The 27,021-nt window shown below is 38.7% G+C and overlaps 2 protein-coding genes across 14 annotated transcripts; one reads left to right on the plus strand and one right to left on the minus strand.

Annotated features, from left to right (window-relative positions):
- Window positions 1-1,145: 1,145 nt before the first annotated feature.
- Hnrnpa2b1 (heterogeneous nuclear ribonucleoprotein A2/B1) lies at window positions 1,146-11,034 on the minus strand. 8 transcript variants are annotated; one of them, XR_010044334.1, is made up of 14 exons: window positions 10,841-11,029; window positions 8,166-8,201; window positions 7,958-8,068; window positions 7,660-7,806; window positions 7,198-7,408; window positions 6,960-7,061; window positions 6,802-6,882; window positions 5,931-5,993; window positions 4,963-5,082; window positions 4,488-4,610; window positions 3,688-3,770; window positions 2,617-2,845; window positions 2,184-2,319; window positions 1,146-1,665 (listed from the first exon to the last, which is right to left on the minus strand). XR_010044334.1 is itself a non-coding variant. In XM_013150463.3 (12 exons), exons 1-11 carry the CDS (start codon window positions 10,844-10,846, stop codon window positions 3,709-3,711), a joined length of 1,062 nt encoding a protein of 353 aa, XP_013005917.1. In that variant the 5' UTR covers window positions 10,847-11,029; the 3' UTR covers window positions 1,146-1,665; window positions 3,688-3,708. The 8 variants fall into 8 exon arrangements, 5 of the variants coding, with proteins under 5 accessions (XP_013005917.1, XP_063095692.1, XP_003467988.2 ...); XR_010044337.1 differs by lacking the exon at window positions 2,617-2,845 and having other exon boundaries at window positions 2,247-2,319; XR_002790705.2 differs by lacking the exon at window positions 2,617-2,845.
- Window positions 11,035-11,335: 301 nt separating this feature from the next.
- Window positions 11,336-21,148, plus strand: Cbx3 (chromobox 3). 6 transcript variants are annotated; one of them, XM_003467936.5, is made up of 6 exons: window positions 11,336-11,840; window positions 13,173-13,224; window positions 15,439-15,581; window positions 18,062-18,224; window positions 19,525-19,619; window positions 19,881-21,148. In XM_003467936.5, the coding sequence occupies exons 2-6, from the start codon at window positions 13,201-13,203 to the stop codon at window positions 20,005-20,007; spliced, it is 552 nt and encodes a 183-aa protein (XP_003467984.1). In that variant the 5' UTR covers window positions 11,336-11,840; window positions 13,173-13,200; the 3' UTR covers window positions 20,008-21,148. The 6 variants fall into 6 exon arrangements, with proteins under 6 accessions (XP_003467984.1, XP_063095716.1, XP_063095698.1 ...); XM_063239628.1 differs by lacking the exon at window positions 11,336-11,840 and adding an exon at window positions 11,925-12,063; XM_063239633.1 differs by lacking the exon at window positions 11,336-11,840 and adding an exon at window positions 11,934-12,067.
- The last annotated feature ends 5,873 nt before the right edge of the window (window positions 21,149-27,021 follow it).

The raw sequence follows: 27,021 nt of genomic DNA on the forward strand, positions 1-27,021 counted from the left end.
TTATTCAAGACTTGGACCAAAACCACCATGACCTTATCTACCCAACAACAACAGGGACTGAAAACCTTGAAATATATGCAATATATGAAATATGAAAACCTTGTATGGGGGGATTTGGGGGTAAGGGGCTTGTTTCACACATTTGTAAGAGGTTTCACAGGAACAAAGCTGCACTCAAAATACCTACAAAGTTGCCAAAGTTTGCACTGGAACACATCACAAAGAGTAGAAATGACTACAACAGTGATCAATGTTGGTTCACATATCTCCAAGGGAGGCCAAGTGCTAATTTTCAAGACATTCCTACATGTAAATTCTCCAGCTTCAAGGTGGCTTTTATGCTAATTTGAGCTTTGTCTAAACCACACAGCTATGATGCCTACAAGTGAATACACACAAATGCAGTAGCAAGTTTACCGGTGATTGCAGACAAAATGCTAGTAATGTTAAACCTGGAGTAAATGTACTACACACCACCCAAGTCATCCCCCTCCTAGGATAATGTCTTATATTACTGCTTCCTGTAACAGAAAAAAACACTTGTGTTCACTATCCAACATTAGCCTCCATAAACCCTTTAGTAAGCCAGTTATTTCACTGTCAACTTCAAGTTGTTCATTTGCAATAGTCCCACTGATTTTAAGAACCAGTATTTTACACCTGTATCAGGCCAATTTTGATTTGCTTCTCCAGTTAACTGTAGAGGCATACACTGTTTTAATCCTACACAAAGTATTTTTCATAAAATACTGCAAGATTTCTGACCAATGTAATTGGTAATAGATACACCTAGAGTTTACAGCATACTGTTACACGTGACTTACCTGAGACCTCATTTTCAAAACCAAAAGAAATTTAATATAGTCAACTGTTTATCTGTATGTTTTAGAAAAGCTTAACAATTTAGCTAACATCTAAAGACAGTTCCCAAAGCTCTATTTTAATAACCACCAATGTTCATATGTAAAATGTAAATTTGTAATTGTAACTGATTGGCATTTCACTGTTCAATCTGATTTTGTCCCAGCACTCTGCACAAGCCAGTTTGTGAACCTCTAGGCTGGTTAAAATCCATCAATTCCAAAAGCCACCACCAATGTCAAAGATATAGCAAACTAGCAGTATTCAAACGCTGAATATACAAATGCATAAAAAATAGCATTTTATTAGGGACAGCAAATAATGTCCACAATGCTTTTTGTCATTTGACTATTAATATTCAAAAAGTGAAATATGCACAGCTTTGAGAAAACTGCTTTAAAAATTTAGGGGATGGCAATCTTGTAGACAGCTGGATATTAATAGAACAAGTTTCACACATTTTATGTGTAAGCATTACACCAAGTATTTGCATATAAAAGTATTTATTTTATAAATTTTATATTTAAAATAGAAATTTAATCTGTCTATTCACAAACCTAACTTAAAACATGATACATTTATCTCTAGCTGATGTTACTTCTTTATACACACTCATTTTTAGTTATCAAGAACCTGTGCTAAAATCAAGTTTTTGTTTTTTAAACATTTCCCTTTAATCTTAAAAAGTGCTTCTTAAATGAAGGCACCAACAAGAACTACTTTCAGATGGTACAGAATTTCTTATTTCTTGAAGACTCTGTGGTTGACCACTTCTTCATTAGTTACCTGCAGCAAGACACCTTCCTGCCAAAGGAAAAAAAAAGTATCTGAAGAAGTTTATCATGTTTGTCCAAAGAACCTAAATAACTTCAGTGGTGGCCTTAGGATCAAAAAGACTCTCTGCTGCATACAAAATAAGCCCTGAATATAACAATTCTGAAAAGGCAGTAAAGCCAGGAGATCTGATAGTACTAAGAAATGAATTTCAGCAGTCAACCTGCAGCTCTGTTTACAATAAGACACTGGGTAACAATTAGCACATTTTAACCTGGCCATTTTATAATGGATATAATACAAGGTTTATAATGTAAGAGCTTTACTTACAAAGTATAAACTATTTCCAGAAAATAGATCCATTTCACCCTACCTTCTGTGAGCCTAATTCTAAATATGTAAAGCTAGAATCAAAGTAATAGAACAGAATGTGCATTTTAATAAAAACCCTAGTTCTCTCAAAATGCTTGACCCATGAAATGTGAACACACAAGAGTGTAATGACAGGAAATCTGATTTAGTCAACTTTCAGCCTAACTTTTACCTACCATTTTACTACCAACACCACTGAAGGAACCAAGAAAAGCTTTATTAATGATCACTTGGCTTGCCTCAGCTGTTGAAATGAAGCACTTTACAGTCTTTGTGGCAGCAGAATATACTTGTCCATGGTTCATATCAATGCTAAAATTCCAGCAGGGAAAAAAATGATATGTTAAGCACCTGAATCTTCATGGAGAGGAAAGGGTGGGAAAGGAGGAAAAAAAAAAGGGAAAACAACCAAAATAATTTTAGGTAAATGACAGATTTGGAAAACAGGGTTTATTAAAAGATAATTCTCTTGAGTTTATAAATTGTTAAACTCAATTTGTAGCTATGTTAAACTACGTAAGAAGCACTATACTGAAAGACCATTGAAGAGTTATTAATTTAATCTTTTAGGAAGGAAAATTAAGAAAGAAAAAGTAAATAAGATCTTACCTAAAGAAGTTTAACTGAAGCTTAGAACTACTTTGCTCTACACCCTCAGCTTTCGTTGGCATCCTTATAAACTACTGTAGTTAAAGCTTTGTAGAAACAGCACAGTTTCTTAAGACTGGCTGAACTTAGTAGCCGTCAAGAGTTCTCTTGTACTAGACCTGTGTCCCTGAAGAGTACCTCGCTGGGGTTATTTCCTTTCCTTGCATTGAAGAAGCAGCATCTAAAAGATCTAAAAAGGTGTTTCTCCTTGCAGAGATATCCCTTAGGTTATCTAGATAATTTAATCCTCATGAATTGCAGACAACACACTTATAACTGACCAGCATTTAATCTTACACAAATGTTGACAACAGCTTTGCAATGGACCTTAATTATACTACCCACTCCTTAACTTATTTAAAATAAAAAGTCTATAATTACACAATTTCCTTTAGAATTATTTTATTAAATCATAAATGTACAACAGCTTCTTAACTCTACACACGCACTTAAATTTTTTAAAGGAAAAACGTTATGTCTTATTACACCATGATCCTGGCTAATAGCTTTTCAAAACTTTGAGAAAAATCTTAAAAAAGGTTTCACATGTCACCTGAAACTTACAAATTTAACATTATCAAAGAAGGAATGCTTCTACACTCTTACAAAGACCACTAGAAAGAAACAACAATTAAAAAGCTAAGAAACTGTCTCAAAGGCATTTTTTTACAATCCTTCCTCCACAGTAAGGTAATGTTATTAAATAATCCAATCCATTCACAAAATGGCTCTCTGCATCTGCTCTGGTGTCTTCTGCCATATCACTGCATATTTATGCATGACTGAGATAAGAGTTTCCTTAACATTGTTATTTCGATAACCTGAAGCTGTTCTGTTACCTCTGGGCTCTCATCCTCTCCTATTTATACAGTGAAGCCTGTTTCAACAGAAGTAAAGAGTAAAAAAAAATAGGTTATGAAATTATCCATCTAACCAGATTTTAAGGAAAGATAACATGATCCTAATAAAGCTTTACTCCTGCAGCTAGGACTCCCAAGATAATAATAATTGTAAAATTCAAAAGCTACTTACCCATGGCAAATAGGAAGAAGCTCAGTATCGGCTCCTTCCACCATAACCCCCACTTCCTCCACTGCCTCCTGGACCATAATTTCCTAGAATGGTTGAGAGAGCACAAAAACAAATTGCTTTCATTTCCCATGATCAGCACAATACTCATTACTTTTATTTTGTAGCCATAACCTTTTACATGCTGCTAACTCCCTCACTTGGTTAAATATTAAAGTGTATGAAAGCGTTTGTTTTTAGTCTTTTAAAAGGCCTTCTACCACCACCCTTCGCTTTTAAAAAGGCATTTAAAAAGAATGTAGCCAACACAAGACTTTTTAATAGTCTTGCTAAAAAAGCATTGTCAATAAGCTAAACAATAGTTTGAACAGGGGTTTGGAATTATGTAACTTTCAAGAGGCTCATTACATACATAATTATACTTCCAACATGCTCAGTAATCTATCTAAATTTAGAGTGATTGCATGTAACTGTAATCCCAGTGCTCAAAAGGCTGATAGAAGATCTCCTTAAATTGAAGCCAGCCTTGGCTATATTGCGGTTCAAAATAAGCCCAACGCGCCCCCCCTCCCAGCTACCCATTAATACAGCTCCCACCTAGTATTCTACTTTTCTCACCCCCAAGAATAACTCCTTCACCACCTCAGACTACCTTTAAACCTCTGTAAAATTTACCTCATTTAAATTTAGACAGGCACATTAGCCTAATGTAAGCATGTTTGAAATGTCACTTTGCCCTTTAAGTCATAAACAAGTCATACAATCACAAAAATTTTAATCTGAAATTTTTAGTTCTAACTTACCTCCACCATATGGTCCCCCCATGTTCCTGCTACCACCAAAATTTCCACTTTTCATTGGACCATAGTTTGAAGGTTGTTGGTTGTAATTTCCAAAATCATTGTAATTTCCACTTCCATAATTCCCTTAAAAAAAAAAAAACTGGAATATCAGCGTAACAGATTTTATTACGCAGAACACAACCAAACCAATGAAACATGCCAAATATTTAGGACACAGCTCCCATAAAATCAGAATGCCAAGTGCCTGTGAAGTTCCCACACCATCTCAATGCATCTACTAGTAAAAAATAAAAATCATGAAAGAAATCTCTTGCAAGAATCTTGAATTTCAATCCAAATTCCCACATAGAAAGCTACAGGCAGGTGCCAGGACTGTAAATTAGTGGTAGAGGCCCTGCATATCGTAAGAGGTATTTGGTGTGCTCCTCAGTCCCGCCAAAGATGTAGGTGGGAAGATAGCATGTGGATTCATTACCTCCTCCATAGTTGTCATAACCACCTCCGTAGCCCCCACCCTGGTTTCCATATCCAGGTCCTCCACCACCATATCCTCCTCTTCCTCCTCCATAACCAGGGCTACCTCCAAAATTGCCACCTATGTAAAGCAAGCATTTAATATTTTCAATGCCTTCTGAACTGTTGTTATTTCAAGTTTCTCAAAACATGTGCTTCTAGATTGACAACAAATACAGAATACCTACATAAAGAATTTAGTCCTAAAGTAGGTAGAAGTCACCATAGCTCTCCACTAAAACTACATTAAAGGCTTATTATTGGCATAATCTATTGGAACGAGGCTCATACTCCTCATAATGGTGCAAAAACTTGTTATCAGTTCAATGTTCTGTGTGAGTTACTGTTTTATACTATATACTCATTACCCTCCCCTGAGCAGGAATCCTGAACAAATCAAAAATAAGTTAGGTTTCACGTAACTCAAAAAGCTAGCACAGTAAGCCTCAGATTACTTCTAGTGTCACTCTACACTGACCAGTTAAAATTTCTAAGGTTGCCAGTAACTTAGTAATATACAGGAAGTAGCAAAAAAGCGATCTTCATAATTTTAAATGTCCTTTTAAAAATCACAACTCCTTCTGGTCTAAATGAACAAAAATGCTCATATATTCCTTTTCAATACTGATCTTAGTCAAATTCACTACTCTATATTTAATAAAAACTCAAGAGCATATAAAATGTCACACATAGGTCATATTCTTACTCCAAAAATGTGATCACATGATGGTACCTATAAATTTACACTAATGACCCATTCATATACTTTTACACTTGGTGTATCAACACTTAAAAGCACATGCTCAGTTACAACACAGCTAAACTGCAATTTTTAAAAGCTCAGGGAAGTGAACAGTATCACACAGGCCTTTAAAAAATAAAGGGTAAATGGGGTGAGTCACATAAACCAAAATACAGAAAAAAACTGACCTCCAGGTCCTCCTCCATACCCGTTATAGCCATCCCCAAATCCACGTCCACTTCCATATCCATCTGTCAGGGGACAAGAAAAAAAATTTATTGTACACTGTTGTATTTATTAACACTCATTTTCATAACATTGTTAGTGCCTCAGAACAAGCATAACTGAGAACCTTGGAATAGAACACTTGCCTTTCTTAGTGGTTAAACCACAACATAGAAAAGTGCTGAATTCTTTTTATTATAATAACTTTGGGGCTTGACTTCAGCCAGCAATTCTGAGCAGAAAAACACCGTTTTACCCATAAACCACCACTGAATGGGGATTTTGTCACATCTCGTTTGGCATTAAACCAGACATACACCTAAAGCTTTCACTGAAAATTCTAACCCAAACCAAACAAGACAGTGGTTGTTAGCTCACTAATCCTCCTATAATCCCACTCACTATTCTAAAATATTTACATGCTAAAATCACCCATCAACAGTTTTTAAAAAATCATAAATGAGACAGGTGTGGTGGCTCACGCCTGTAATCCCAGCACTCAGGAGGCTGAGGTGGGAGGATCCTTGAGTTTGAGACCAGCCTGAGCTACAAAGTAAGCTCAAGGCCAGCCTGAACTGCATAGTGAGGCCCCATCTCAAAAAAGACCAAAAAAAAAAAAAAACCCCAAAAAAACACCCAACCACAAATGAACCTAAAATCTATTATCTCAGGCCTTGGTTACAAGATAAATGTTTAACTCTATTATTATCTGACAGATGCTGTGGAGAAGGCACCAGAATACAACCCAAAGGTTATTTCCTGACTAGTCAAAAACTAATTTTAACACCAAGAACATTTTCACTTCTCAAACACTTTAATCCAACTTGCACTTACCAGATCCTCCTCTAAAGTTACTTCCTGGTCCTGGTCCAAAATTCCCACCGCCACCACGCGAATCTCCAAAACCGAAGTTCCCTACAATACATGCTCTTGTTAGTAGTAAGCACTTAAGACAAATTACAAGAGAAGTAGAATCCAATTATAATACCAACCTCCTCTTCCACTCCTAGAACTCTGGACTTCTTGCATTTCTTGTCTAGACAACGCCTTTCTTACTTCTGCATTATGACCATTAATGGTGTGATATTTTTGCACTGAAATGAAAAATTCAGATTCTACTAAATGCACACAGTAATACTAAGGTACTTTACACAATAAAAGTCATAAATATTAATGTCCCCCAAATCAATACATGGAAAGGCTGCAAACCTAACACCTACAGACACTTACATACAATTTTATCCACAGGATCATGGTCATCAAAAGTAACAAAGCCAAAACCTCTTTTTTTCCCAGACTGTCTATCGGTAATTATCTCAATGGTATCAATTTTCCCATATTCTTCAAAGTAATCTCTAAGGTGATGTTCCTCAGTATCCTCTTTAATTCCACCAACAAACAGTTTCTTCACAGTCACATGAGCCCCTGGTTTGCCAGACTCCTACAAAAAGTAGGTAAGAAAGAGTTAACCTGAGGGCGGGGGACACCCCAAAAGCAAGACTGCAAACATACCATCTTTTAATTTTATCTTATCTCTCTTTTACGACAATAAAGTAAAGCACCAGTTTTAAAGAGTCTTAAAAAACAAAATATGGTAGTCCAGAAACCCAGCACAACCGCATTAGTCAATACTTGTTTTGAAAGTTACATCCTACTGGGATATAACTTTCAGTTATATTTAGTTGTGCTTACCTCTCTTGCTACAGCACGTTTTGGTTCAACTACTCTCCCATCAATTGAATGAGGTCTTGCAGCCATGGCAGCATCAACCTCAGCCATGGATGAGAAAGTTACAAAACCAAATCCTCTTGATCTTTTGCTTGCAGGATCCCTCATAACCTTTAAAACCAAAAAGCAATCTTTAGTATTTAATTTCATTATTTCATAAGAAACTAACACGAATTAAAAATTTTTAAATGTGAAGTTGTTTTCTGCACGATTCACTTTAGTTATGGGGCTAGTTATCTGCAGCCTTCCACAATTAACGTACCACACAGTCTGTCAGTTTTCCCCATTGCTCGTAGTAGTTCCTCAAACTTTCTTCCGTGGTTTCAAAACTTAAGCCACCAATAAAGAGCTTACGAAATTGTTCCTTTTCTCTCTGCAAAGGAAAATACCATTTCAATTTTTATTTACATTTTCTCTTTGTATGCAGGAAATTAAATTCTTAAATATGAGGTGACCTGCTGGCAGAGTACCTTTTTCCTCTCCAAAGGAACAGTTTCTAAAGTTTTCTGGGGGGGAAAAAAGAAACTTACATCAAATTTAAACCATATGTTAAACTGCATATTAGTTGCGTTACACCAAAAATTTTCAGCTCAACTACATAAGTTTCAAAGTCATTATTAACGCTTCTATACATTTACTTGACATTAAATTATCTTAAGCAAATTTAGCATCACATATTTTAAAACTTTCTAGGAAACATTGATTCGATGGTCACTGAAGAGCTATTAAAAGCGAAATTACTCAAATTTGTAACATAACATATTTACTCAAATTTATGCATTTTTTCAATACAAAGAACAACTTCATACCTTATGCAAAATTCTATCATTTTATTCTTTGGTACCTGAAATGACACTTTTTCTTAATTGCCCCCTCTGGTGGCAATTCTAAGTAGCTCAAGGAACTCCCCCCTCAAAAGAAAAAACAAGGTGTTTTTTCCATGTGACAATTTTCAATTAGAAAAAACCCCTGAACATTTAGCATATGCATAAAATAACCTTAAAGTGATCTTATAACCTAGAAAACTAATTTTCTTAATCAGCGATATCTAAAGCTTAAGTATCTGAAGCCTGAAAAGTTTAAAATACCAAATTTTGTCGGGCAGGCATTCTTGATATTTTAAGACAATTGTACAACCTTAGCTAACACATGGCACAGTAAGATACGATTATCACAAGTATAGTAATTCACATTTTAAAGCCATAAAGTTTCATACATACTGTAACACTTTCCTCAAATTCATTAAACTAGACCAAGCTTACTGAACTTACTGGCTTTCAGGGCAAATCGATATAAAACCAGTGTCCTAACTTCTACAAGTCAAAAATATTTTGGATACCGTTTAGTTATCTGGAGCCCCCACCTCTGGCAGTTAAGAATGGATCATCAAACCTGGTTTACAAGTAACTAGGCACACATCCAGTCCAACTGCTTTGGGTGTATACTGTATGAAAAAACTTTTGCTTCTAACAAGCAGCATTACTGCTTTCAATCCAGTTCTCTGGAAATTCCCCCTTTGTGCATATTCTTCCAAATGCTCAAAAATCAAGTAATTAAAAGCCAATTGGGGCTTCTTTGCCTATATATAGTCAAACGTCCAAAATTCTAAAAACTTTAGAAATTTCCTGTAATTTCCAATTAGTTTCTTTGAGAGAAACACTTTCTTAAAAAAAATGTTTTTTCGGCAAAAACAGTACTTTGAATTTTTAGTTCACTGTATTTTAATTGTTCAGTCTGACTCACATACAACTATATAAAGTACATCTACAATTCTTACAAGTCACTAACAAAAAGCAAAAACTCTTACTTACCTCATAGTTTTTTCCAAACTTACCCGATGTCCACTATCGATTATAAAAAAAGTTATTTTACAAATGTGCTTAGGGTCAAAGAAAGTAACCAAGCAGACCCCCTTCACTTAAAATCACAGCTTATCAATATCATCAACCAAAATTGCAAACAAATGAGAAAAGTGACAAAGTTCAAATACACAGTGCTCAACTCTGAAACACTTGGAACATAACACACTCTGAATTAAGCACTGAGCCATATTTTAAGCAAAGTCAAACAAGTCATTTCTTCACTTTAATAATTTCTAACTTATAAGGGCCTGTAACTTTGAACTTGCCAGTAAAAAATATTACTTAAAAACGAAAAAATTCCACAACTCAACCAGAACCCTTGAAAAGAGTAAACTACTAAAACGAATAGCCCTCCCCCCAATAATCTCGCTCGCTGCTGTGCTCGGCAGTAATCCGAGAATTTTTTTTAAAACGAGTTTCTTCCAATTCAACTGCTTTCTTAATCACTGCAGCCCCAAACAAAACTCTCTCTCAAACTATCAAAGATTGAAAAAGCACAAAAACCTTTCTTTGTAATATGGCCCGATTCAAAAGCGCCCCAACGCCCTAGGCTGCGATACCTTCTCTCAGCCGCCGCCGAGAAGCCCTGCAGTGCCCCCCCCAACCGCCCGCTCTTCTGTGTGGCTTCCGCACGCAATGGCGCCATTTCATCGAGGGGAAGGCAGAGAGCCTGCAATGAGGTGCGTAGGACGCTAAAGATCCAAGCTCACAAAACACTCCAAATCCACCTCGAAACGAGATGAAAACAGCCCGAGAAGAGAGAGACACAGTTAACCACTTCTATACTTCCACAGAGAAATTAAACTAATAGAACTGAGAAAGTTAAGAGGAAAACGCTGCGAAGGAGGAGAGGCAGGAAAATGGCGGCCGCCAAATCCGGTTCCCGGGAGAGGGGGAAGGGAGGCTCCGCAGAGCAGCTCGCGAGGACCCGCTGCCCGCCGCGACGCCCCGACGCCCAGGCCCCCAAGTCAGTGCCTTTTGGGGGAGTCAAACTGCCCGCTCCCGCGCCCCGCTTTCACTACAGGGCCCGCGGCCGCCAAAAGAGATTTCCCCATCCCCCACCCGAGTAAAGGGAAATGGCGCCGGGAGGCTGAGGGTGGGGAAAGCGTTTACACAATCAAGCCTCCGCTGCCGACCCCTCTCGAAAACACCTCAACAACTACCGCCACGGGGCGGCCCGATCTCCTGCCGCTCTCCCGCAGAGGCGGCTGGCCGGCTTCCACTGCGGCGCCAACGGCCTCGCCATGCCCTTTCCAATAACTCATTGATTTCAAACCCGTTACCTCCATCGCGGACTCAGTCGCTTCAGCCCGATTTCCCGCAGCCGAGCGAGATGAGAGAGATCTCCGCGGACGAACACGAACCGGACTCGTCCTGGCGCTGTAGTGAGAACTGCTGCCGCTCGAGAAACACCGCTAACTGCACGTCCACACGGCACCCGGCACTGCTGCTACTGCCGCTAGAGCCGCTGCCGCCGCTTTTCTAGAACCTTCCCCCCACTAACGCGTCTTCCCTTACGTCAGTGCGTAACGTAAACGCCCTAATCCCCGCCAAGGGCGGGAGGGTCTACGCCCTCTTTACGCCAAATACGCTCTCCTCCGTCATTTACGACTAGCGAGGGTACCTTGCGTCACTTGCGCAAATTTGCTTGATGAATTGCGGAAAGCTCGAGTTCTGCGTATTGCTCCTACGAGAATTGCGTCCAGCCCCCTCCTTAGCGCAGGGCAGGTGAGAAACGGTCGCGCAGTTTAAAATTAACGCTGGTGGGTGGAGCTTAAGCCGCAGTTCTGAAGTCCGGCCACTTCCATCCGGGAAACTACCTCTTCCAACCTACGCAGCTACCCCTGATAATCCTACCCTCCGTGGTTCTCCCGTTTTAGAACAATTTTTGTATTTTTCCCTTCTTTTTCTCTCCCCCAGCACAGGAGTGACTCGGCCCCTTCCAGAAAAACACCCGAAGCGATTTCCAGTCTACAACTTAAATATGTTGCATCAACCGAGCCTCCGCCTAAGGCCGGCGGATTTAAAGCCTCGGGCTGGGGGGTGATCGGCCGAGGGGGACCGGAGGGTGGACTGTAGCTCTTAGCTCCCTGCCCACCGCCTCTCAGCGCAGGGGCACCCACGCCGAGAGGTGACGAAGGGGGCGGAGTCCGCTTTTGGCGCCAGCAGCCGCAACGCTGAAAAGCCTCCTCCTTGCAGACCCGGGTCACGGTTTTCACCCCGACCTCTCTTGTTCCCTTCTCCCCTCCTCTCCAGGGACACTCGGGCGCCGCGGCGCGGACGGTAAGAGCTGCGGCCGCGCGCCCCAGCGCCCCTCCTCCCCCCCCCGGGCCGCGCCGCGCCGCGCTGCTCCCCGGCCCCGCCCCTCGCGGCCGCCCGGCGTGGGCGGTTCCCCCCCTCCCGGGCCCGCGCAGCGCCCCGGCCCCCCGCGCTTGGATGTAAGTGGAGCTGCAAGCGCGCAGGCCGAGACGCTGCGGACCCGCGACTGAGCATCCAAGGCGGTGAAGTCGGTGGTTTTTTTTTTTTCTCTCCCTGCCTTGGGTGGTGGTTCTTAGAAGACTGCTTGCGCCGGCGCCCCCAGCTGTCCTTGTGCTGCTCCCGATCGCTTTTGTCGAAGGGGCTGCAAGAGGCTGCTGTGGGGCGAACGGGGGCCTGCGATGGGCCTGGCGTTGCGCGTGCAGTGAGATGGGGACCAAGCTGTCGCGGATGTCTCCGGTGTGGAGCCGCGGTGACAGCGGCCTTTAGACAAAGCGCTCGCCCCCCCCCCCGGCCCAATGGCGGGGGCGCCGTGCCGCCTTGCAGGCGAGCTGGCCTTTGGGAGGTTTGCGGCTGCAGCCGCGAGGCCTGGCGCTGGTGGCCGCTGCCCCTAGGCTGCGGCGGACGTCCCGTTACGTGGCCGCCGCCCGAGGGGAGCGCGGGCCTGTGGCGCAGTGCCCTTGAGCCCCCGCGCTGCGGCCTTTGTCTCCCCGCGACTGCGCTGACCACGAGGCCCGCGCCCCGGGGTGGGGGTGGGGAGAGGAGGGGGAGGGAAGGGAGTAGGGGTGGGTGCCAGGCACCTATGGCTTGGAGGCCGGAAAGAGCTAGGAGGGGCCTGGGATCCGGGCCGCGGGCGTGCCTGGGATGAGCTCTTCTCAAAAGTGTCACGAAATGCAGCTGCAGCATCTCGATGTTTTTACTGATCAGAAAAGGGATTGCAGTTGGGAGGAAATCCAACGAATTAAGGAGATCCTGGACTGCTCCGAAGGCTAGGGGGAAAATGTGAAATTCACCATTAGCTTATTAATTATATCTGGTTTTGAACCAAAAGGTAAAAAAAAATTGGATACTAATATTTTTATACATAAGAATCAGATTAGGAAAAAATATGTGTGTATTTTTGCCCCGAAAAGCCTTCTTAGCTACCAATATCCCTAGCAAAGTTTCTGTCGACTGATTATTTTAGAACAGTGAGTGATATGCAGAGGAGTCCAACTTAATGCCTGGAGCATAAATCTGCTTTGGATTTGTATCTTTCAGCGTGTGTTACCTACGTGTGGGATAAAGTCCAAGCAAAGCTTGTATTTACCTATCTTATGTCATGAAAACAATTTTTTAACTTGTCATGCATTTTTCTAGTAATAGCTCTTCAAGTCTGCAATAAAAAATGGCGTCCAATAAAACTACATTGGTAAGTTAATTCAAGCCTAAAACATGTAAGGATCTAACAAAATTTTCCCCCAAAATTTTAAGTGCATCTCTGTAGTTAAGAATTTACATCTATGTATTTCACAGAACTCTTACTGGTTTTCTGGGGGCAAATTGGGGACAAAACGAAATGGTTACCATTATGGTATTACATAGTGGCTTAAAAGGCTCAAAATTCATTTCAAAAATAATTAAATAAAAATACACAAATTATGGGGGCTGGGGATTTAGCTCAGTGGCATAAGTACCTGCCTTGCAAGCAGGCGGTCCGTGAGTTCGATCCCCAGTACCGATAAAAAGAAAAACACAAATTTACATAACATGGAAGAGTATGTCAATGTAGGCAAAGCTATCTTTAACTTAGATCTGTACTGGATTCTGGAGAAGGCAAGAACTATTTAAAACTAGGTACTTTATGCAAAGTTTGCATCTTGGATTTTATGCCAGTTCTACAGATGTATAGAAACCATGTACAAACGTGTTTAGCCATGTCACATTACAAGTTCTTTGAAAAACATAAAGATATATCAAAATCATGAAAGATTAGTAAGTCTGGCATACTATATAGGTTGATGCCATCAATGATAAAAGGATATTCTGTACCTCTTCTGGATTCCATAGTCAGTACATCAAAATGCAGATCATAGAATTGGCTTCGCAGTTACCTACCTGTATCCTTCAAGTATTGAACGGAAAAGAAACTGATTTTTTTTTTTTTTTTTTTTTTTTTTGGTCTTTTATCGGTACCGGGGTTAGAACTCACGACTGCCTGCTTACAAGGCAGGCGCTTAGAAACTGATACTTTGAGGATGCATATAAGTACAGAAAACGAATGCTCTTTGAAATTAAGTTGCTTTCTGTTTTTTGTAAAATTACCACAGATTGGCCACTTTTTTTTTTTTTAAGTCTTTTTCGTTTTTTTTATTGGTACCAGGGATCGAACTAACGACTGCCTGCTTCCAAGGCAGGCGCTTATGCCGCTGAGCTAAATTCCCAGCCCCAAGCCACTTATGTTTTTAATGTGATTTTTATTTTAAACTTTATTGCATTTCTTTGTTCTTCCCACTGTCACCCTTTATCTTCCTTACACTTTACAGAGGCAGAAAGTAACTGGGTCGTGTGTTCAACGTTTTGAGTAATAAAATTAAGAAGGCCTGAGTTGGATATAGTGTGCAACAAAATCAAATGTTTTCTGCTTTTTTAATTTACAAAAAAGAATTTTGATACATTAGTTTGTACACCTTTGTTTTCATAGCTTTAAGTGTCCTTTTGTAGTCTTGAGGCATTGCTATTGTAAGCAGGATTTGTAGATTATCTAATGATTGAGAAATTGAGTTTTGTTGTTGGTTTTTTAATTAAGTATTTGTGTTGGGTTTTATTTTAATATATTCTAATTAACCTTTTCAGGTTTTTAAAAATGACTTAGTTTCATTGCTCTCATAACAAATCTGCTTGAATTATTAGAAATAACTGGCTGCGTTCAGGCTCCTGCTTCTCTCAGGAATTTGATTAGAAATCAGTTTAATTTTTTTTTCTCTTGATCTTTAGCAGTAGTAACATAGATGTGTTTCAAGTGGTCAAGGAAAACAAGTTGTGATCTCTGTGGTTGACCCTACAATGACTGTCAGGATTCTAAACCTGTGTTTTCATTTTGCAGTTAACTTTCCTATATCCTTGAGGCTTTTAATATTGATACCTGGGGCTGGGGATTTAGCTCAGTGGCATAAGCGCCTTCCTAGCAAGTGCAAGGTCATGAGTTCAATCCCCAGTACCGCCAAAAAAAAAAAAAAAGATAGATAGATACCTGAATTGGGAAAGGATTTATCAGATCTACCATGGGTTGCCTTATAAAACTTGTCAGTACTGTGTACTCTGTTCATTGTAGTGGTCAATAAAACTTTAGTCATTTGTTGCTGTACTGCAGTTAAAATGAGAACTTGGGTAAATTTGGTGATAGTTTGGGAAAAGGTAACAGTATTTTCCAGATAGTGTTTTTGGTTTTGTCACTTAGTGAAGGTTGTTAGGTCATAAGTTTGAGCTAAATAAATGAAGTAAAGCATTCCTTTATTTTATTGTGTGTTAACTTTAGAAGATGTCTGCCTTGGGATGTACACGTAACAGTTTAAGTCATGTAACAATAAAAGAAACTAAGCCTTTAAAGTCTGTGTTTCTTAACTTTTCTCTTGTTTTATTTCAGCAAAAAATGGGAAAGAAACAAAATGGAAAAAGTAAAAAAGTTGAGGAAGCAGAGCCTGAAGAATTTGTGGTAGAAAAAGTACTGGACCGCCGTGTAGTGAATGGGAAGGTGGAATATTTTCTGAAGTGGAAGGGATTTACAGAGTAAGAGACTTAGTTGTTGCTTGTATTTTTAATTGTACTTAAGTGGGCTTAAAATTTAATTCTAGCCTAGATCTTTTGTCAGTTATCCCATGGGTATGTTTCAAGAAATTTTTAGTTCTAGGGATCTTGTTTAAGGTTTGGAGTCTAGTTTATTACTCCCAAGTCTAGTTTCTTACTCTGGAGAGACTATAGTTTATTGTACCATGTATTCTAATATAGTTAGATAGTTGTATTGAGTAGAATCTACGTTTTCCTGTGAACAGAGAACACTAAAAGACATTGAGACTATATAAGACAGACTAGTGGCTCTTAAACAGAAACATTTGTAGCAATCTAGGTCATTGGGTAACTCCTGCCACAGCCAGCTGTTTATCATTGAAAGCTCTAATGGGTTCACCATTACTGATGTGTAAGTCCTTAAACTAAGTTTACAGTATCTTGACTCTCTTTAAGTGGAACATATTCCTTGTTATAAGTTGATCACATAATCTTTTTTTATAATGCTAGCTGTCTTTCAGATAACTCAAACATCCAGAGATGCTCTTAGCACTTACAGCACAAATCTACTTTTATTCTACCTTACACCACAAAAATGGTTTAATAATCAATGACAATTTTAAAATGGATAGGTAATTTCCTGAATGTTGTGGATATAGGCATCTGATAAATGATTAAGTTTCAAATATCTGTTATCTCCTGCTTCCCCCACTGTTCACATTTAAAGTTTTCTCTGTATCAGTTTGGAAATTATCTGTTGAACGGAAGATGTAGGTGTTCTTATTTTATCTTTCAGGATCCTTAGTTGAACCTAAGTATGAATCATAAATCCATAGCTTAAAGCCTGGCATGGTGGCTCATGCCTGTAATCCCAGCACTCGGGAGGCTGAGGCAGGAGGATTGTTCGAGGTTGAGGCTAGCCTGAACTACATAGCCTGAGACTCTGTCTCAAAAAAGACCCCCCCCCCCAAAAAAATCATAGTTTATTACTAAAACATTTCTTACAGGTAGCAGAACCAAATAGGGTAAGTCTGTGAGCTATTTAAATTTAGATGTAACCAATTCACCAGAGTTGATTACCTTCAGGTATTGGGAAGTTTTTACTAGAATCCCATAGGACCTTAAAAGCTGTCTCCACAATCTACCCATTAAAAAATTCAGAAAGAAATGTCTGTCTTTCCCCCAGACCTAAGATGAACCTGTGGCATGCTTGCTGCAGTGGGCTATTTGAAAAGCTTAAAAGCTTTATCATCACTGTTTTTAGAGTTTTGGGTAATATAGAAACCTATACTGAAAATAATGCAAGATTAGTGATGTTTTAACACCCCCTTCCCCTTTCACCCAGTCATTTGTTTGTGAGTTTTGGAGTCTTGAGATAAAAGGGTATTCTATGTACTGATAACACCATCTAGTTCTGTAAAGGCTTTTGGAACCAAAGCACAAAACGTTTACAAGGCTATCACTACCAGTGTAGGGTAATCATGTGATCACATTTGTTAATTGACAATTTATTTTCTTTACAGCCCTTCTGAAAAACATGGAAATGCTCATCTAGCCTTAGATATGTCACAGGTTATAATTCTTACCCCCCACGACCCCCTTTTTTTTTTTTTTTTTTTTTTTTTTTGAGACAGGGTCTCAGGCCTTGAGCTCACTTTGTAGCCCAGGCTGGTCTCGAACTCGAAATGATCCTCCTGCCTCAGCCTCCTGAGTGCTGGAATTACAGGCATGAGCCACCACACCCGGCTTCTTACCCCCTTTGTAGCTTGCAATAACTTACAAGCTTTATGAACTGTCTCTTCAACATCTCTGCAGTTGTACAAAAGCAGCAGTAGATAATGTATCAAACAAATGAGCATGACTGTTCCAGGAATGCTTTATAGCTGTTTTGTATTTTTATTTTGAAATTTTTTCTTAAAAAATAGAAGAAATACTATTAGTTTGTAAGTCACATACAAGACTGCATTTGGCTTTTGATTTCCCAATCCCCTTCTTTATATCAGTTCCACATTTGAGCACTTTCCAGAAACATCTCACATTTCAGAGTGTCACTAAGACACTAGTGGAAACCAGGTGTGTTGGGTGGCAGAGGCTAGCAGATTGCCATAATTTCAAGACCAACCTGGGCTACATTGTTAGTTCAAGGCCATCCTGAGCCACATAGCAGACCCGCTTTCAGAACACACACAGATACACAAACCATTAGAGGTCAGCGAGTTGTGAAATTTGGAAAGATAAGTAGCTTTAGTTACTCTGAATTAGATCCCGTTATCTCGGGAATAGAATAGCACATTGCCCACTTAGAACTGTAAAGTAAACAATATGAAGGGAAATCTAGACTGATCCTCTCAAAAGAATTCCTGGGAAGGGAAGGAATAACTAGTACCTGTAATACAAAAATCTTTTCCCCAGGCAGCTGTAAATCTAGATGATGGTCATGAGTCATGTTTAATTGAATGAATTTTTTTTTTTACTGAACACAGTGCTGACAATACATGGGAACCTGAAGAAAATTTAGATTGTCCAGAGTTAATTGAAGCATTTCTTAATTCTCAAAAAGCTGGTAAAGAAAAAGATGGTACAAAACGAAAATCTTTATCTGACAGTGAATCTGATGATAGCAAATCAAAGAAAAAAAGAGATGCTGTAAGTATAAAACATTGCCTGCTAGACCAGCTTTTCATGACAGGCTTTGATTTTTTAAATATTTTAAAGAGTTTAAAATTCGTATATTTGAATACTGCTAAAAAGCCTTTTATAAATGCTGAATAGGTAAAAAAGGATAAGCATGAGTTAGCGTACAGATGGGCAGTGTGAGTACTTTATGCCACTTAAAATATACTAGTAGTGCTGTGTTTATTAGATTGATGGGTGTGATCCCTCTTCAGACCACTTACCTGTGATACAAAGGTAAGAGTCTTAATACATTAGTAAAGTAGGATCATGGAAGCGTTTGCATTGTACTGAAAGCAATCCAGATAGCATGTCTTGATGTAGTCCTTTACTGGCAATTGGTTGCCTGGAAAGTGCTTTTTATGTATGATCTGTGTGACAGGCCTTGTGTGAACACTTGTAATCCTAGCACTCAGTAGGCTGAGGCAGGAGGATCCCAGTGAGTTTGAGGCCACATAGTGAGTCCCTGTCTTAAAAAATAAACCAAAAAAATTTTTTTCATGTATATATATGTGGTTCCTGTTACCACACATTTTAATTTTTAAATGTATGTTTTTTAGTCACAATAGTTTTATGATTTATTGTCATGAATTGAAATATTTGAGTAATTCACTACACATGTGCTTTAATTCAGTCTGTGTTTCCCTGTGTGATTTTGGACAAATTAAGGTAACTTCTGATCTTTTAAGATTTCTTTGCCTTGCCTGCTGGCTCAGTATGGCAACTTGGTACAAGATGTTGATGCTGAATTAGTTTCTTGGCTCAAACAGTAAGCCTATATGTAGAATATATTAGTAAAGAGGACTGATTTGAAAGTTGACAGTTCAGTATCTTCATGACAATTCTGTTAAGGTTATAGATGTTCCATTTTATAGCTGAGGAAACGAGGTTGATTACAAATTTGATTCTGAAAGTAAATCACATACATAAGTATTAAAGTTTCTATTAGTTTCATTATGTTTATGCATTATAGGTGGATAATTCAGGCTTAATTCTTAAAAGTGATTTGAGATAATAGTTCTAATGAGCTTATAAGTATTATCACTAGAAATAAAGGAATTGGTTTTTCTGTAATGTAATCCCACCCTATTCTGCTGTTAATGTTTTTTCTAATGTTCTCTTGACTTGATTCACAATCATTTTAGAAATTTTAAATATTGGGCATCAAATAAACATAGATTTCTTTGTTCAGGCTCTTGGTCTCGTTTTTTCTGCTTCACTGTTGGAAGCCTTTGATGGAGTAATACTTAATCACTTTGCTTCTTCTAAATAGGCTGACAAACCTAGAGGCTTTGCTAGAGGTCTTGATCCTGAACGAATAATTGGTGCCACAGACAGTAGTGGGGAATTGATGTTTCTCATGAAATGGTAAGTACAAAGGTGATTATGTTTTAAAGCAAGAATAAATTTTTTTTTTAAAATTACAACTGTATATCTAGGAAAACTTTAATGAATAATTTCCATTGTAAGGTAGAGGATAACTATTTGTTGAAAGGAATATTCTTATTTTGATAATTGTTTTAAAGTGATGATCAGCAAACCATGACCTGTTTTGGAAAAGGAAGTTAAGTGAATGGTTCTCAGCTGACATAATTCAAACTTCTAATTGAATTTTTTTCTTTACAATAGGAAAGATTCAGATGAGGCTGACTTGGTGCTGGCAAAAGAGGCAAATATGAAATGTCCTCAAATTGTAATCGCTTTTTATGAAGAGAGACTAACCTGGCATTCTTGTCCAGAAGATGAAGCTCAATAACTTACATCATTTATATATATTTATATATATATAAAATATGGGTAATAATGGGTCTTGGTTTTGATTTACTGGTGTGAAAAAAACAGCATTCTAGTGAAAATCAAGTTGAATATGTTAATTTTGAAAATAGTATTTGGGAGAGTTGTTGGGTTTTGTTTGTTTTGCATCTATAGCACTGGTTTCTTTGAACAAATAAAAGCTTTTGTAGTTGCTTTCTTTGTCAGTAAAGAGCTAGCCTGATACATTTCCTCTGCTTTTCTAAATGTTAGGGGAATTGTCCATAGTCAAACTAAATCAGAACTCATGTTATAACTTACATGCTTATGGACCATTCTTGAGTTTTTTGTTTGTGTGTGTATAAATAAAATACTTATATAAATGGTTTTTGTTTTGTTTTTAAGCAGTCACCAAAAAAAAAAATTTCTGGGTGATAAGTTCATGTTTGGGATGCCCTCATGCTAGCAATTTAAGAAATCATTAAAAAAATATTAAAAAGAAGAAATCACTTCCAGTTAAACGTTTTCCTGAAGCCATAACTTTTCAAGTTAAAGAGGTGGTTTTGTGGTTAATAGGACTGTTTAAAGTGGATATTTTCAAAACAGCATTAGCAGAATCTAGATCTGTGTCTTTAGTCAATAAAATGCTGCAGTTTACTTGCAAATTTTCTGAAAAAAAGAATTGTTCTCTCTACTAACAACTTCCCAACCCAAATAAGGTAATAAGTCAAAACCTGGTTTATTTGAATTAGCTAAGGAAGACTTGTTAAGGGAACATTAAAGATTCCTCATGACCCATTGCTTTGCAACAAAAATATGTACTCAAAAGTCAGGATTTGTGGATGTCTAAAGACTTGGCCTATGGTAACCTACTGAGTGGTAAGTGTTCACAGTTTAGGACCTGCTAGAATCACTGAGTGAACAAACTTGTAATCTAAAATTACTGACCTGCATGTTTTTCTTGACCCCGACGTGCTCGTTACATGTAGGCTCAATCTTTTCAGTATTTGGGTTACTGTTTTCAGCAGAAGCCAGGAAAACAACTTTGTAGTAGTCAGAATGTTATTCTACTGTATATTGTTTACTTACTGTAAATAATGGTGAGCAGTGGTCAATAAATAGTTTTATATTCCTTTATGTGGTAAGACTTTTTAATCTGATTTTCTTTAAAATGGAAGTGGAAACACCACTAAAGAATTAACCTTCATGTTTATAAGTTGAATACCACTGAGGGAGTAATGTGCATCTTAGGTCCTTTGAGGTTATGAGTTTTAAACTATTTCCACAAAAATATTTCTGCTGGGGAGACAAAAATTAGTTTTGTGTGATCCTAAAGAGGAATTTGCCTCATTAAAGCACAATTTTGACACTCAGGATCTTTTCATAATTGTTTTTCAATTTTAAGTATTCTGATAGAACTAATTTTGTGGACAGACACATCTGCAGGATTCCAAAATGTGTACAGAGAAAAGGGAAATGATACCTGAGCTGGTGAGAGTTTATAGTCTTAATGCTTTCTCGGCAGGTTCATAGAAACACAGAACCTTTTATTCAGATTAACAGTTGATAGCCCTACATTAAATTTTAATACACGTATTTCTGAAAATGGTGTCTGCATTATTTCTCAGGTGTTGTATTAGTTTGTGCTATAACAGATTACCACCAGTTTGATGACTTAATGCAAATGTATTAATTCTGGAGACCAAAATGCAAAATCAAGTCTCTGCTGAACTACTTTACGGGCGGCGGCAGCACAGGACTTCCTTGTGGAGGCTCCTGTGGCAAAGTCTTTCCTTAGCTGTTTTCCGTTTCTAGACTTCACATCTGCATTCATAGTTCCTGGTTCCTTCCATCTTCCAGACCAGTGGAACAATGCAATGATGGTGAACCTTTTAGAGCTCTTGATACAAATAGCCTGCTGCAGCCTGTGTGCTATGGGGCATAGGATCTTGTGTTGTCTCCATTCTTGCCTCTTTCCATATCCTGTTGATTACATCTATTTTGTGGAAAGATTGAGCCAAAGTATTCAAGTCTTTAAATTTCTGAAACCTGGGTTTTTAGCTGAGAGGGAAAAAAGTCTCTTCTATTTTACCCACTATACAGAAAAAAAGTACCACTTAACAAAATGGACTAGAAATAAAACTCTCATAATCTCTTCGCCAACGCTAAGTAGTTCAGTTGATAAATATTTTATTCTATACGACTTTGACATTTTTTTTTTTTAGCAAATTTAGACTAACTCAGTAAATAGTTTAAAAGTCTGTCCTGTTCTATGGTAGCTGCTAAGTATTATAGCTAAACTACTTGGATTGGCATCTGCTATCTATTCTTTGGTTTTGGACAAACTGTTGCCTCTCTGCCTCAGTTTTCTCATCTATAATTGTTTGTTTTTCTTTCAACACAGGGTCTTGCTATGCAGTTTAGGTTGGCCCTTGAACTCACTAGCCCAGGCTGGCCTTAAATTCAGCAGTCCTATCTCAGCCTCCCAAATGCTGGGATTATAGGTGTGTGCTACCATACCTAGCTATTATTTTTAATGGATTAGGAACATAGTAAGCTGTTGAGCAGAAAGAAATTCCTTGGTTTAACCAATTGCAAAGTATGAGCAGCCACAGCACTTGCATTATTTTGTAGTTTTTCACTGTTAGATAAATGTAAATATCCATATATACATGAATCACAGAAGCCATTAGTGAAAAACTTGCTGTGATTCATGTCACCCTGTATCATCACTGAATACAGATGAACAACATTGCTCTCAGTAAGTTTGCCAGTCCAAAAGCATATTTTTATTTTGCCTATCAATATTTTATTGACTGCTCTTTTCATGCTTAAAACTTCACATTTACTCATCTTTAAATTACCAGTTTTACTAGTTTTTTAGTTGAATTACTTTTGAACTGAAGGTTAATGAGTCTTTTAGGCTATAAATATTTTCTCTTATGTGCACAACTCTGTTAGTCTGTGTCTTCTGGATTTCGTTTCAGAATACCTCTGCCATCCTGAATTTGAAGTTACACAAATACTTTAAATTTTCTTCTGTTTTATTGACTTGCCTTTTGTAGGTAAGTCTCTAAACTACCTGAGATTTCACTGAATATTGTGATGAAGGATTCTTGTTTCTCCAAGATGAGCAACAGTATCTCTTGAAGAAATCAGACGCATAAATAAGTTTCCCAAGTCCTGTGGATCAAAGAAAACCAGTATGCTGCTCCAAGAATAGGTTGACGTAAAACCAAAGCATTTTCATAAAGGACCTGGAATCTGTAAATACTTGGACATGTATTGATATGGTTAGTAAAATACATGAAGTTAATTACATAGAGAACAAAAGTGGACACTGATGTGGAGTTTTATTACTACCAGTAAGCTTTTTTAGAGCCTCTGAAGTGTTTGTACTGCTACCTTCACTGCTTTTTATAATTTGAAAAAACATCCTTTATATAAGAAAGTGTCATGGCAATTCTGACAGCCTCGTTTTGAAAGGTTTTTTTCTTTTTTAATTGGCAGATGCTGCTCAGGGTATTTGTATAGTGATACCATGGACAGGGGTGAAAAGCTGTGAAAATCAGGTTGCCCTTCAAGGTAATATTAATGCTTAGGAGGTGGAGATGTGTGTAGCTCTGTAGTGCAGCACTTGCCTCGCATGTGCGAGGGTGTGATTTAGACCCTTCAGCACCACAATTTTAAAAAGCAAAAATAGTTTTTAACTCTTCAGGGCCTGAACTTTAAAAAGTACTGTGAGAAAATTGTGGGTTTAAACTGGGTCATTAGGCCTTTTTCTGTTACATAAGTCCACCCCAGGTTTCTTTTACTTAACGTCACACCCTAAGCCCTCTTCAGAAAATGAATCTTTACTCACAGCAATGTTAAAAGTTTCAGTAGTTGGTGTAATTAAGGAAGTTTAGGTGCTAATCTGCCTTCTTGATACCTCTCCTCTGAATGTAGTATCTCTGTGAATGGTGCTGCATTTTTAGACATGATGGTAACACATCTGCTACCAAGGGGATATTGTGCGTTGCATGTTTATATGTGTATGCTAAGAATTTATATTAGTTATAATGAAAGAAGATTATTTTTCTTTTTTTTCTTTTTTTTTTTTTTTTTTTTTTTGTTTTGTTTTTTGAAACAGGGTCTCAATACGTAGTTCAGGCTAGGCCGAAACTCAATGTATAGCCCAGATAGGCCTCAAACTCAGTGATCCTCCTATCTCATCCTCCCAAATGCTGGGATTACAGTTGTGTAGTCACGACATCCGTTTTGAAAGCAGATTTCTGTAGACATTGGCTAGAAGTATTAGGGTCTGTTTTCCCAGTACAGCTTAATTTTTCCCATAAAAGTAAGGAATAAAGCTGGGCGTAGTGGCCAACACCTGTAATCCCAGCACTCCAGAGGCTGAAGCATGTGAGGATTACTTTTTTTTTTTTTTTTTTTTTTTTTTTTTTTGTGAGGATTACTTTGAATTGAGGTCAATCTGCACTGCATAGCAAAACCCTGTCTCAAAAAAAAAAAAAAAAAAAAAACGCTGGGCGTGGTGGCACATTCCTGTAATCCCAACACTTGGGAGGCTGAGGCAGGATTGTTGTGCATTCCAGACCAGTTTGGGCTACAAAGAGCTCAAGACCAGTCTGAATTGTATGGCGAGACCCAAGTGTTTTTCTTTAGTAGCAAAGAAGTAAACTACAATAGGCCCACAGTGCCATTTGACCTGAGAGAAGAAGAGAGGAAAGTGAAAACAACTCGGGAATTACAAGTACAACTTCATTTTCCATAATAAGTTAAATGGATTATGGCCATTACTAGCTTTCAAACAAGCAGACTCACATTTAAAATGGTACTAATATTTAAAAAAATTACTTGCTTGGTACTCAGTTGGTAACAGGTGTTGGGCCTACACATGGCAGGAAAGTCACAAGTTCTAGGTCGGCCTGGGCAACTCAACAAGAGCTTGTCTCAAAATGGAAGTAAAAAGGACTCACCGGGCGTGGTGGCTCACGCCTGTAATCCTAGTACTCCGGGAGGCTGAGGTGGGAGGATCTTTGTGAGTTCGAGACCAGCCTGGACTACAAAGTGAGCTCAAGGCCAGCCTGAACTGCATAGCAAGACCCAGTCTCAAAAAAGACAAGAAAAAAAAAAAAAATTGGGCTAGGGCTGTAACTTAGCAGTACAGCAGGTATTTGAGAAACTGCAGAATTTCTGTTTAAATTCCACCTCTTTTTCCAGAGAATTCCCTTTCCCGTCTGGTTTCCCTCCGACCCTGAGATCTCTGAGGTAGATTCCTCCAGGATGGCCCACACCCCTTTTCAGACCAGGAGTTCTTAACTTCATACTGAGGGCCCATGAATTCAATGCAGATTTGGTAGGGCCAGGGTAGGAGTGTGTTTCTGAAGGAATGGTCCATAATTATACTCTTCATTAGCTCATGAAGAAAAATTTATTTAAAGCTGCTGTTTGATTTCTGTAGCATTCTTCAAGCCCGGCTGTGTAATTTCCTGTATCCCAGAACTGTGGATTTCTCTTTTCAAAGTGAAGTTATTAAGCTATAGAATTCCTATGGCCTCCTGTCTCATCTATTTTATGTATGTGCACTCTAACAGTGCCCTACAAATGATATTCAAACACAGAGCTTCACGGATGGAATTATAGGTATCTAGTAGCAGGAGGCACCGGTGGTCCCCAGAATGCTATGTGCAGTGTTTAGACCTGCCCAGGCCTGCTGTAATCTCTCCCATCTTTCATTTACCTCCTCCATGTACCTTCTTCTTTTCAATTGCCTTCTTCCAGGGAAAGAAAAACAACTGAAATATTTTATGTACATTTAAACAACTCTCCATGACGAATATAATTATCATGTACTGAAGATGTGCTAATAAAAGTCGTAAAATTAAAATGTTGAAAAGATTACCTTCTTTTGACAATTTCAATTTTCTTCCCAGAAAGAATGTTTTGTTTTGTTTTAAGACAGGTTGTCACCATGTAGGTCCAGCTGCCTTTGAATGTACTATGTAACCCAGGCTGGCTTTGAAGTCATGGTGATCCTCCAGCTCAGCCTCCCAAGTACTAGGATTATAGGTGTATCACCATGTCTGGCTCCCCTAGGAAGAAAGTGATGAGTTATACTTCTTTCCATGAGTTTCTGTCACTACTCTGTCATCCTTTGTGTTGGTTACTTTCCTCTTCTTGCTGAGACAAAATACCCGATGCCCAGAATTAAGGGAAGAAAGGTTTATGTAGCTCACAGCTTGTGGAGGTTTCAGTCCATAACGTTATAGAGAACACTTTGGGTCTTTGTCACAGTTCGGGAAGTTTATATTTACAATGTAATGTGGAAAACTTATTAGAATTCTAGTGAGTTGATCCCAGTCTACCACTTCCAGTACAACCCATGGCAAGAATAAAAACACTATAAGACATAGTAATGGGGAGCCAAGGGGAGCCAGGATGAAGGGTCATTGGAACAAAGACCTTGATCCAGGGTCTAACCCAGATTTTATTAATTCGTGAAGAAGGGAGTGGGTTGAGAATTAGTGTCTGTAAGAATGCTGGAAATTCGGTGAGTACTGTCAGCTGGGCTAACGAGGAGGCCCGAAAGCATCTCTGCAATATGCAGAGAGAAGGATATGCAGAAAGATTGGTCTGCATAACACAAAGTAGCATTTAATGTATAGGGGGCTGGTTCTTCAGTCCTGATAAGCAAACTTCTCTGCTATGAGAAGTCAGAGCCTCTTATCTCGAGGCTCAAACGCAGTTGACAGCCTTGGAGTGGTGGCCCTTCAACTATGTTTTGGGAATCAGGGCAGGAAACAGACTGTCCCTAGCTTCAAAAGTTATGTATCAGTACCTCAGCTAGTCCTGTTTACATTGCTTAGAGTCAATTGAAAGGAAAAGGAAATGATTTAGCCAGCTCTGTACATATCAGTACATGGAGATAGGGCCAGGTTTAGTCAAAATGGAGATAATTCCTCTTTGTTCAAGGAGAGCCATCCAGGTGGCTCTCCACACAAACTCAGATCACTTG

The sequence above is a fragment of the Cavia porcellus genome, unplaced genomic scaffold (assembly GCF_034190915.1).
Source record: "Cavia porcellus strain 051 isolate PalLab524CR breed Dunkin Hartley unplaced genomic scaffold, mCavPor4.1 scaffold_2, whole genome shotgun sequence".
Lineage (NCBI taxonomy): Eukaryota > Metazoa > Chordata > Mammalia > Rodentia > Caviidae > Cavia > Cavia porcellus.

What these genes read in the sequence shown, in the direction of transcription:
- Hnrnpa2b1 (XM_013150463.3), bottom strand. An exon ending in TTCTAGGAGTGGAAGAGGAG is followed by an intron (nt 6,883 to 6,959) that starts GTTGGTATTATA and finishes CATGTATTGTAG; the next exon opens with GGAACTTCGGTTTTGGAGAT. An exon ending in GGGGGGACCATATGGTGGAG is followed by an intron (nt 3,771 to 4,487) that starts GTAAGTTAGAAC and finishes CAACCATTCTAG; the next exon opens with GAAATTATGGTCCAGGAGGC.
- Cbx3 (XM_003467936.5), top strand. Translation starts at nt 13,201, where the DNA reads ATGGCGTCCAATAAAACTACATTG. An exon ending in CGTCCAATAAAACTACATTG is followed by an intron (nt 13,225 to 15,438) that starts GTAAGTTAATTC and finishes GTTTTATTTCAG; the next exon opens with CAAAAAATGGGAAAGAAACA. An exon ending in CAAAGAAAAAAAGAGATGCT is followed by an intron (nt 18,225 to 19,524) that starts GTAAGTATAAAA and finishes TCTTCTAAATAG; the next exon opens with GCTGACAAACCTAGAGGCTT.